Genomic DNA, 12,845 nt, shown 5'->3' on the forward strand with positions numbered 1-12,845 from the left:
ATTCAATTGTATAAAGAACAAAGCCAGAAAGCATTAAAAGAAGTCAGGTTAATATGGCATAACTAGCAACAACTTTAGGTTTTGATTCACCACTTTTTCTTATGCTTCACATTTTACATCACCTATGCGATTTCATCCTTAATGCATATTTTTGGTGATGTCAGCGGTGCCTCCCTGTGCTTCTCAGCAGGTGAAGCTGAGCCAGCTCCAATTGGGAGCCACGACCGGTCCGCAGCAATAGAAATCCTCATCAAAGGCTGGCATCATCCAAACACATCAAAGAGCAGACCTCTGTCTCCTGGCTGGGAAAACAAGGCAAAGGTTTTCTGTCTCTGTGTCTATGAATCTGTCTGCCTGTCCCATTCAAAAGTCAGAAAACAACCCTTTATTGAGCTTCTTTTACACACAAACAAACACAATTGTTTGGCATCGCTAGTGGTTTCTTGTGTGTGGGATTCTTGTGTCAGGTAGGGCTGTATGGTGCCTTGCAACTTTTACTCATACTTCCAAAAAATGTGGTAGGATGAGTAGTGGTAAATTGTTTAAATTTCAGATATTTCTGATCACATCATTTGCCCTAAATCAACATTGAACAAATCTTTTCAGACACATTTTTCACCATAAACAAACAGCAGACTGAAACACGTCAGCTCAGAGCCTCTTGTGATTGGTTCCCTTGCTTCTCTGTGAAGCTGTATTACATAAGGTTTTTTGTAACATCCTCATTGCCGGATTCTGGAGACTTACAGAACAAACAAACTCAAGTGGAACGGAGACATGGAGCTGCACATGCAGCAGATGCAATGTGCAAAAAGAGGCTTGAACCTACACACCATAAGGTTTAAGTGCTCGAGAAGAGTAAAATGACATGCTTTAAAAAAAAAGAGAAACAAATGACATAAAAAAAAGCCTCCCCCTTTTCCTGTGGGAGCTTTAAGGGGAAAAGGACAAGGGAACCATGACAGGAGCATGTAATAGGATCGTTGAATGACTAATAAGAGATAATTACAGCAGGGGGAAGATGGTTGCCTAACAGGGGACAATAGGGTTTCATGTGTTGCTTGTCTTTGCGTGTTGCTCCTGACGGGGACATGTATCTAGGAAATTCAACAAAGATTCTGAAGAATTCTAAACGCTGTCTGTGTCTGACTTTCGCCTGTGTGGGCGTTGTTTGATGGGGTCAGCTTGTTTTGAAGAGTAAAATAAGTGGGATTCAAAGAGAAAAGAAGAAGAACACGGACAGTGCTTATACTGATGTGTTGTACCAGTAATATTCCTCCCTCTTGCCTTTTATCCCCTGCTACTTTAATCCTCTTTCTTGGGCAGGATGTTTGAGTCTGACTACACAGTTGTTAATGGCCTATGTGCTTCCTTCTTCGTCACATGCATGAATTATTTAAAGGGGAAGGAAGAGTATTAGCTATAGCCGTGGAACAGAAAGAACAATAGCTAGTTATTTTGTTGGTGTGGTGCCATTCATCAGCTTTAGCAATTTAATTTTTGCTTTTTTAAAAAATTTTTAATTTGCCTCAATAATGTCCTCATTGCCAAACGGGGCCCATCTAACTCGGTTAAAGCTTTAATGGATAACTCTTTGTTTTGTTGTGGAGTTGTGGGAGTAACTGTGTGCTTTTGGCTTACGTTTGTAATGACTGATCATTTCTCTCTCTCTTTCTCTCTCCCTCTTTCTCTCCCTCACACACACACACACACACACACACACACACACACACACACACACACACACACACACACACACACACACACAAACGCTCACCCACATGCACCTGCCTCGTACCTATTTCAATGCGCCATTCAATGGATGCATTATATTCATCATCGTACATTATTCAGATTTGAATCAGGGGCTGTCAGCTTGCTGACGATCCGGCCTCCAAAATTTAATAGCTCGGACCAGAATAGCCTTGACAGCATATTGCTGTGATTCAGTGATTCTCTGACACACTGGCCACAAAAATCTTCTGAATCAGGTTTCATGTTTTACTGACTGGTTGTGCTCTGTAGACGCGGAGATAAAAAGCGATTACCCTTGTGACTTTTTGCACTGTTTTCTCTGTCAGCTAGTTAAAAAGCTGTGGGGGCCTTATTCAGTCTGGCAGCTGTTTCGGGTGATTGTGTCTTCCTGTGTGTTTGTGCAGGGGTCTGTGTAATTGCAGTTTCTTTTCAGGGATGCTGTTTAAGTCACTACCATGTTTATCCACCAGAAAACACTGCTTATTGTCCTTTATGGGCTTTGGACACTTCTGGTAGACTACAGTTGAGTACAAGGAGACTTTGGGTACCACATAGATGTATATCTAGATGTTCCATTGGTGCAGTTTTAATCGATTATATCCAACAGAGAAACAGAAAGGGGGGGCGACAAGGTTCTTGATGTTATCCTTCCTATTTGTTTCCCCACCGTGCATGAAGCAGGTTTTTTGCCTCGAGCCTCGGAGCAAGACAAGATTGTGGTGAGCTGATAATTAGAGGTTTGCTTAAGTTTTCCCTTTTCATGATTCAATACACAGCTAATCCACCTTTCAGATGTGTAAGACATTGCTTCTTATTTGAACAGATAGCCAAAGATTAAATTGCTATGTATAAAACTAATGAAACACAAACACTGAATCCTTTTTATGCACACATCGTCTTTACAAGAAAAAGGTCCTCTTTCGGCCATATTATGTTTATTCCCATGAGAACACACAGAACAGCAATGAAAGATGATCTCTCTCTAAAGACAAACGCATCGTTAAGTAAATGGAGTACAGAGGAGGTGAGAATGTCACAGTGAAAAGAAAAAACACATCGATTGGACAAGCATCTGTCAAATAAAGTGGGAATGGGATATTTCAAAGTATTAGGTCAATCATTTTTTCAACGAAAGATAATTGAATATTAATACATTATTTCATAATATATAGTATAAATCTCATAATTTGCATGCCTAAAAAATACCCTGTATTTTTTACTGTAATAAACCTACTCAGCAATGAGACGGGGGATGATTCATGCATGTAATTCAAAGTAAAGTTTTTTTCTTAAATAAATGTAGGTTTTGTCAGGTCCTAGAAACGTTGTCCACTTCTAAAAGAGTGACAACAAAGGGCCAAAATGTGTTCCAAGGACAGGACCCCCGGGGCAAGAAGTGGAACGGGGCCAAAGTGCATGTTGATGTTTGTGTGTACTAAGGGAGATTTCAAAAATGATAAGGCGGGAAAGATCAACATGAAGTTCAGAGCAAATGATTACAAAGCAAACACACATTGCTGAGCGATAAGACAGAAAAATCCTGCGTTTAGATTCAAATGCTAATGCGGCTGAAACATGTCAAGGTTGATCACCTTTTTTTGCAATTATTGAAAAACAAAACATAAACAGATATAAAATGATACATATTTAATTTGGCTTGTGGAGCATTTGAACTATTCATGTGCGTGGTATATAAAAAAAATCGGGAACATCTTTTCAAAGAGCAGTTAAGCATAAATATTTCATATAAATATTTGAATCTACATTTTGAATGTCCCTTTTAACTAGGACTGACATGCATCAGTCAGTAGCAGTGGGCTATAGGGTGGGTGGTAAGGTCAGCGTGGAGACACCTCTCGGGAGATTGTGCTTTACAGACCAAGAACAGGGCTTGGAATTAATGTTTCAGCTGCTGAGATGGAAAAGGGAATTCACTCAACTGACAAAGACATTACTGAGGCAGTTGCAAAACAACCCTTTGTGTAGTTCTAATTGTAAATTTCAACCTTGAAAAATGAGTATAAAATGAGGTACTAACTGGTTTCTTTTGGGCCACGGCTCCGAGTATTTTTGGGGAGACAACCAGACTCGAACGATGAAGGCATAAACAACGAGCATTTAGGAAGGCTTGAACAAATAAAAAACTCACTTTGATCCGTCGTCTTCAGTGCACATCGCCTTGTACAGAGTAGTTTGAGCCTATGATTTTCGTCAATGCAAACTAAATGCAAACTGACATGGAATAATAACACTGAAAAGAAAAAAGTATAATAACGAGCCCCCACATTTAAAAAAAAAAAAAAGAGAAGAAGATCAATAACAAGGTTTCATTACCACGCAGAGCTGCAGTCAGACACATAAAGCTAAATTTTGAGACTGTGGGTGAATCAACACAATCTAAAATGAGAGTATTAGAGTATCCAGAATAAGCCCGCGGTACTCTGTTTTATGGCTACCAGTTTCAACTCAAATTTACATTATACAACTTGAGCTGTTATAGCAGTAAGTGGTCATTGCGATTATAAAAAAGACAATCTGAACCACCGACCTTATATAGATATTGTTGTACATGTGTGCCTGTATACGTGTTGTTACGTGTCTACAAAACCAATCTATGCTATAGATTGACACTCTAGTAGAGAGGAGTATTGCATGAGTCGGGGGTGCTGGAGTCCGATGTCTTGTGTCTCCAGGCGTTGCAATGGAACAAGCTGGCCATCGGGCTAAATGAAGCATTATATAGTCCTGTCCTCTCCTGGGGTTTGAGCTGATGCAGCCGTCAGTCAGGTCAGTCAGGCAGTCCATCAACGAGGGGCGGCTCCTCTAAAGCAGCAGCTGAGCCGTTGGTTTCTCCTCTGTCACCCCCGAAATCTCTCTCCTCCCTGTCCTCATCTGGACTCAGTGGGTCCAGTTGGGACAGGTGGTCTAGGGGATCAAAAGTATGCATTTTGGGCTCTGGGCTGAGGAGCGAGAGCTGCGGCAATAGCGGCCCCTCCCGGAGCTTGGCAGCTAGCTCCTTGGCGCTGCACGTCGGGGTGTTGGTCTCGTAGATGTCATGGAAGTTGTTGTAGTCGACCTCGTAGAAGCCTTTCTCCAGGGAGAGGACCGGTGTGAAGCGGTAGCCCCAAAGCACCTCGGTGTCCAGGTAGGAACTCCGTGCCTGGCATGTCATCCCTGTCACAGGTGTGGATGGACATACATCCACATGGACATACACACAAACACACATACAGACACAAACACACACACACACACACACACGCACACACACACACACGCACACACACACACAGACACACACACAAACACACACACAGATGAAGGAAAGTGTAAGGGAGAAAAAAAAGACAGAATCAGTCAATTATTCATGGTTATGCAACTGCAACACAGAGAGGGCAAAAGGCCTGCGCTGTGTTTCCTGTAAACCTACATCATGTTTGTGAAAGCTGTAATTTCAGGAACACATCTGATAGAAATAAACACTGTTTTATAAGTTGAATAAATGCATGTACCATGTTCACACAAAACTGAGTGTTTCTCTCTTTTTTTTTATTGGTGATAAAGTAAACAAAATGAAACAAGAATATATAGACATGACAACTAAAGCGAGAACAAATAAACAAAGACAAAAAAAATAAAATTATATATATATAATATAAATATAAATATAAAAATAAATAAAACGGACAAAATAGATACAAAATAGCGTAGTAATAGTGTTTTCTTTCTATAAGCAACCAGAAAAAAGGCACATTTGGCTTCCCAGTCAACTACACTTTGCTTTAGATATGGGAAGGCAGAAATGCTACAGCATTGATAGTGGGAGAGACACATTTTGACACATTGCACAGGTCTAATTTTAGCAACGCTTTGAATGACAGCAGATATATCAAAGGTGTAACGAATAACATCAATGATAACGCTGCTCCATTTAGTGCCACGGGAAGCATTATTAGTAACACAGCATGTGCAAAACTAAAAGCCTCGAAATGGGTTTGTCCCTACAGTCACACGGGTCATATGCTGCATTCATGTTGTGCTGGACACATTGGAAAAACGAGTTTCCGAGTTGTAAAATGCACATGAACACCTGCTCAAATCAGAACAACAACTCGGAAACTCGGAAAAAAATAAGGTGCCCGACTTCCCGACTTGTCATCAAATGGGGGGCAAAATATGTTTTGTTAATGTTAACATGCTTTTAATAAATTCAGGTATTGCATATCAACTTTTTGCTCAAATATAATTTTTAACAGTAACAGTTCACTGATCTTCTTCTTTGTAGCGTCAATGCTTTTTTGTGCTGTTGTTACAACATTACGACTTGTTGTGAACACACTGAACGACTTCCCAACTCGGAAACTTGGACCGCCCGAGCAGCACATGAATGCAGCAATATTTACCTATGTATGCTATACACCTACAAGACCTAAAAAAAGCAAAGCAGATCAGCAGCAAGTTGACTGTCTATTTCCATAATTACCACCAGTACTTTAGTTCTGAAAATGCGATGCCGACATGCAGACCAAAAGAGCCTTTATTTACATTTCACCCCAGCAGAGCCTCATAGTGAGAAATATGTTTAGACATTCAAAAAGGCAAGAGGAAATTATTTCACTTTAAAAAGACTAAAAAGGTATTCATACACCCCTTCCCCCTCCTTCCCTGCTCTTCTTATTTACTTTTCTAATTGTATTTATTTACTTTTTGTATTTTTTGTATGTATTTTTGTATATTTTTTATTTTTTATTATTATTATTACTTTTTTTTATTTTTTTTACACATGTGTCTGTGTCTACTTGTATTGTCCTATTAGTATCTATGTTACGACAGTCGCTAATGGACAACTACCTGAGGAAGCTGGGAGGGTAAATGGGTGTTTATTATTTTATTGTCTTGTTTTTCTGTTTAATTGGGGATTTTTTTTACTCTGCAGATGCTCTGATTTACTCCCATGTGACATCATGTTGTATTGTCTGCAAAAATGTAATAAAAAGATTTTGAAAAAGAAAAAAAAAAGGAATTCATACAGCAGGATGAGTCGAGATAAAAAAAAGCTAAAAAGAAAAAGCTAAAATTGACTGAAATGATCGAGCACACATGGATGAACAAACAGCGGCCAACTTTAGTCAGTCATTAAAAGATGGAGAGAAGCACAGGCTCTGAAAGGATTCAAAACTGATCCTGAATTGGCCCTCTTCTTCTTTGACACAATTGTTTTACCAGTAAATCAAATGTACTGTACGTGTGGCTGTAGAGTCACAGTCCATGGCAATCCCATTGGACATAACTAAAATACCTTCCAACTGTCCAACAACACAATATTCATGTTGGCCTTACAACAAAGCTTGTCTATAAAATACCTTATTACAATACAAATAAAATGACTATTAAAGAAGCAAACTAAGCGTCTGCAGACTAAACTTGGTGTTTAACTGGCATAAATACTGTCATCACATTACAGTAATTGCAAATATCTTATCCAGATCCAAACCTGTATGACACCAGGTGTACATTTCTATTGCTTTTTATGTCTTGCTGACTGCTTTCTGCTTTCAAAGGTCTATCAGAAGTTCTCAAAGGTGTATCGTGTTTGGCTACTTTAGACTCTTAAAATGGTCACAACTACTTTTATGATCACATTTCCAGTCCACAGGGGATCGGTCTTTGATACTCAAAAAGAGAATGGTTACATAATAATCTGTTTCTGAATGCATTACGTCACCAGTTAAAAGAGGGGCTTTAAATAGCTGCAGATTCCAAAGTGATAAGGTATCTTATGTCACGGGGGAAGAAGAATTTTGCACCTTTTCAGTTCCTTCTAGAAATGAATGACCTGATTTCCAGATTTTACTTGTTTCTTGTTTATCATTCTAGACAATATTTGACCTTTTCTGACCTCATAAGAAGGAATGTTGTATAGCATTTGTATAGGTGTTGGCATATTGTTTACAGTGTTGGTTTTAAAGTCTTATCGCTAATATTTTGCAGTGTAAAATAAGGGTGGGGAAAGGGAAAGCTTTCTGAGGTCTGGCTGCTATTGAGGGTCCATATAGGCCAGCTTCAACATTGTTAATCTTAAGCATTAGACCCCGTGTCCACCAGCGTCTTTTTTCAGTTTTTTTTTTTTTAAATGGGTAGAGAGCGTTCGCAGCAGAAAGCAACCACCTTTTTTTTTTTTTTACAGCTCTGAACACTCAAGTTGAAAATCTTTAAACTTTTCAGAAAGGCGCTGTTGACATCAGGGGCGCTCTTTTTAAAAATTTAAGTTACTCCCTGTATTTTAGCCTTGTACTAACATCCTCTTTGCTCCGTGTCTGCCGGGGTTAAAAAACAATCTCAAATATAAAACATGCAGTAAAAAGTAACGGAGCAGTGTCGGTCCTACAGAGGCCGTTGTCAACAAACTGTTGTCATGGAAACAGGACGGACTTGCAGCGCTTTTCTTCTCAGAGCACAATCGCTTCATGCAAACATTCCCGCGCGTACAGCCAGTGCTTTTCTGCCCAGAAACACTAGGACATGGGGCCTTAGAGTCCCAGAAGTGTACAATTAAGCGTATTGTATTGCATCGTATCATATCATATGGCATGATATGGTTCTGTATCGTATTGTATCTAAACGTATTGTAGGCTCTCATATCGGTTTAAATATCAGATTTAAATACTGCCCTTTCCCTGGATCTGTCAGGGGCCCGGTCATTTCTGTGTGTGTGTCCGGTCCAAATATGAATACAGCTGGTAGTGTGTGGAACCGTTTTAAAAGATAATGCACCCACAAGATATATTATTTTCTAATCATTGTCTCAATTCAAGATTCTAGCGTTTTATGACTTAATAGTTGGAGATGCTGTACAATCAGGATGACTGAGGCTCTTAACACACATTGCCACATGCTTTATTGTTGTGCTTAGGATTTTATTTCTTGAGGGATTTGCGAAAAATGTAAACTGCCCATTTAAGAGACCGGATCAGTTCACAAATATGAGCAAATAAGAACAACTCCCATCTGCCACATGATTTGAATCACACACGCAGTTTCAGGAGGCGAGTCGTTAGGGATTCTACAGACGAGCAGACTGAAGATATACTTTCCATTTTTCAGTCTGAACAGTTGCAGAGATTGTGTGGTAATTTCTCCCCTGTGCTGACAAGTTCTTGGCTCCGATCTTTTTCATGTTTTTACACACTTGTCTGGAAATATCTACTGCAGGATGTTGTGTGTGCAAGAGACACTCAACTGTAATGCTTTAAGACTTGGCAGTTAGAAGCAGAGGGTACAGGATTTAGCAGTGTTGTCTTTTTTGATTGTTGGATTCAGTTTTCTGTTATCAAAACTGATGTCTGTGAGTTTACCCACAGATTTTAAATGTACAAATCTTGAAAGCAGTACATAGGTACATCACACTGCTATGCAGAGCAGGTCCTACATTTTGTACAGTATTTAGTGTTGTAGTACTTGATCTTGATCTCAGAACGCCCCTTTCTAAAATACTGAATAACTTAAAGTCTTTTATAGTTTCATTTTTACCCCCCGGTTATGGCCGCAACCTTTAAAGGCTTAATATGTGATTTTTCACACTTAAATGTAATATAAATCAAGCATCTCCTCTGAAAATAACTCTGTGAGTCATGACTGTCTACAATGGGTGTAACACCCGAGTCCCACTGTCTGTGATGTTTTCAGAGTTTTCAGAGTCCTATCTTCACTTTGTTTACATCGTCAGGACAGCCGGCTGACTCCTCCCCTCGTGTATAAAAGTAGTTTAATTGAGGGACTAGAGAAAAGAAGAATAACATACTGTACTCACTGCTTAACTGTGTTTCTAGATCACGCTCATTTCAGGTAAATTTACATGCAGTGTGACGATATGAGCATAATAAAGATCACTAGCATTAGCATGCTAACACAACAATACAGCGCAAGTTGTTTCATGCTGGTGCTCAAGGGCGACATCTGCTGGATCAAAAAATCACATATAAAGCCTTTAAGTGTTACTGTCTAAGTGAGGGACAAGCCCCTGCACACAAGATGATGATTTTATGGTCTTGGTCTTGTCTCAGTCTCGCCCTGCCTCGGAGCACTCTGGTCTCGGTTAGTGTGGTCTTGACTACAACACTACCAGTATTCTATAGATTTCTTTTTTTCTTTTTTAATTAATTGTTTATTAGATAGAAGAGCTAAAGAGAGACAGAAAATGTTGGGAGGAGAGAGTGAGGGATGACATGTAGCAAAGGGCCGAGTTTAGATTCCAACCCACGGCCACTGTGACAACTTGGATTAATATGCCTCTATACATGGTTCGTGCGACTTTAGCGCTATGGGCTATCCGACGCCTCACATTGCTTTCTTTTGAAAAATATGCTAATATAGTACAACTAAAACTCAGAGTCACATTTATCATTGAAATTGCTGACATCCACAATATCCTTGTGTTTGGCTGCTGTTCCCTTTCAGACCAGCGGTGACAAAGACAAAACCCAAAACAACAAGTAAACAAGAGCGTCTTGAAAGGGATGATAAGAAGTTGGCACGCTTCTTGACATTACGAAAAACTGAAGCTGGGGATTTCCACTGCATTTTAAAAAGCACACACACAGCTTAGCGTCACCTAAAAAAGCAGAGCAGTAAGAACACTTTTCCACTCAAGTGCACTAAACAGGATAGTGCCTGCAAAAAAGAAAACCCAGCATGATCTTTTATGGTTAAATATGCATGCATGATGAAGGAACAGAAGGGAAACAGTGTCACCATTCTGACTGACAGACATTTCTCACAACAGACAGTTTCACTTGTCAAACACAGGCATCTTAAAAAGGCTATCTGTCCATTTCCATTTTCAGTTAGAAGGTCATGGCATTGTGCGTGCAAAGCTTACTGGAAAACAAAAATGGAAAGGCCATCAATAATGTTATTGGTTACACCTTTACTCAACAATTGTTGATATGTCAAAATGTCATGATGACATTGCAGGTTTAACTGCTGCAGTCACATGCTGCTGCTGCTGCTGTGTCTCATGTAACACTTCATAAGGGCTTATTACCTCCAACCCAGCATCCACCTGTAGACTCTAAATTTGCCCGGGGGAATGTTTTTTTCTTGCCCCTCCTAAGTCTCTGATGTATTTGTGCAGTAATTAACAACGTCAGAGCCTTTACGTCAAATGGAGCTTATTGTTTATAATCTCTATATTGAACTTTGTCACTCCCCCTTTTCCATCCCTTCAATCCAGCTGATGACCAGCTGATTGGGGGCATTTTACTCTTTAAGTACTCAACCGCCCAGTCTCGGCCCACAACCTCTATCGACCAATCATCCTGCTGCTGTCATATTTTAAAAAACCCGTTCTCCTCTCATTCGCTGTCACTTTGTTGTTTAGTCTGATTGCTGCAACCCTTCTCCACCTGAGTCATCTTCTCTATTCCATCTAAACGTTACAGCGTTCATGACCAGCTCCTTCACCGTCCCCTCCTCTTCACATCCTGTATACTTCCATCAACACCACCATCAGTGTCTAGACTCCATCAGAGAGGGGGTATCCTATCCTGCTGTTGGCTTCACTTCCCCTTTCAATAACATGAAGACATCAGGATGGAGTTTAATCACCAGAGACGTTGCACATTTATCTTTTCCTAAATTGTTAAATAAATAATTGTTTGCTCTTAGTTAAGTCTCTCCTGATAGAAATATATAATCACTGTTTTCTTTTTATATCAAGAATACTGTGTTCATACCAGGCAAGCTGACTGACAGAATGACTGTTCTAAGTTAGAACACTGTGTTTCCTCTGTTATTGAAAATGCCTTCACACAGTTCACATGAACAACCAGACTCTTCCAGTCTCTTCTCAACTCCATTCACTTTAGCCTCCTGGACTGAATGGTCTGAAACTGTTAGTAACTTTGAAATGTTTATTAATATGCAATGTCCCTGTAAAATAAATAAAATAAAATAAAAGGTTCCTCTGATCCATTCACAGCATATTTTTTTTGTCCGGGGACTTTGCCACACCATTTCCCCTTTCAACACCATTTTTTCCAGCCATTTGTATTACAACATATCCACAATCGTGTATGTTATTACTGATCAATTGTTACAGATTACAAATGGTTTAAAAAATAAACAGTGTAAAAGAAAACATTTATTTAGAGGCCGTAAAATGACCCGAATGAAAAGAGAAAGTGATGTGTTATTTGGTTTGACGAGGTCGTGTCCATGTGTTCTTCACATTAGTCATAGTTTACACTTGCTTTACGGGATGGCTTTTGCTTTTTTTCCCTCAAGACTCTGTTTACATGGACTGTGCTGACTCAGCTATGTAGGCCGCACAGCAGCAACTCAAGGTTGACTCATTTATGTTTCTTAATCCAAGATGCTGATGATTTGTTACACACCAGGTTTTTATTTTTTATGAATGACTATTCTGCAGGCTCAACTTGTTAATGGTAAAACCTTACTCAAGGACCCTCGTTGCCTTGAGGAGTCAGAATTTAAGAGCCTTTACCATTGTCTGTAGATAGCGAGCCCACACTTTTACTCAGTGCGTCAGATCATTTAATAGTCACAACATGTTGTGTCCAAATGTTGACATTGAGTATGTGTGCAGGCTTGCTGTTTTTTTTTTATTGGACTGCACACACAGGGTATGTGATGTATAATCGCCCCCCTTTAAAGATGTATACAACTCTTGTTTCTCACCACTGCTCCAACATTCTCTGACTTTGACTGAAATTGTATGAAATGTTCTAATGTGTGCATCAATAAACTGTTAACATAACATAAATTATAGCATTACAAATCATTATCAAACATTATCAACTATCATTTCATTGTTTGTTAACAGTAAATAACTATGAACTCATGGTAAATTTACTATCTATTTACTCTTATTTACCCTTTATAGGTGATGGTTATTATAAAGTGTTACCAAAACAAAACTGCAGACTGTCTTGTTTTCACAGCATTGCTGCAAGAAGTTCTTGTTTCTGAGAAATTAAGTGTGTCTTAATGGAAATGTCCTTTAAATCTTAAGGAAACAGAGCAACCTTAAACCTGCTGTCCTTGGAGACACATCAGAAAAGAAAACAATG

At 39.4% G+C, this 12,845-nt stretch overlaps 1 protein-coding gene across 1 annotated transcript in view; it reads right to left on the reverse strand.

Annotated features, from left to right (window-relative positions):
- Positions 1–370: 370 nt before the first annotated feature.
- kcnj5 (potassium inwardly rectifying channel subfamily J member 5) overlaps positions 371–12,845 on the reverse strand; it is a 35,656-nt gene continuing 23,181 nt past the window's right edge. Inside the window, exon 4 of the mRNA XM_020649065.2 lies at positions 371–4,929. Within this exon, the coding sequence (XP_020504721.1) occupies positions 4,544–4,929 (386 nt within the window). The 3' untranslated portion in view covers positions 371–4,543. The remainder of the gene's footprint in view (positions 4,930–12,845) is intronic.

The sequence above is a fragment of the Labrus bergylta genome, chromosome 11 (genome assembly GCF_963930695.1).
Source record: "Labrus bergylta chromosome 11, fLabBer1.1, whole genome shotgun sequence".
Taxonomy (NCBI): domain Eukaryota; kingdom Metazoa; phylum Chordata; class Actinopteri; order Labriformes; family Labridae; genus Labrus; species Labrus bergylta.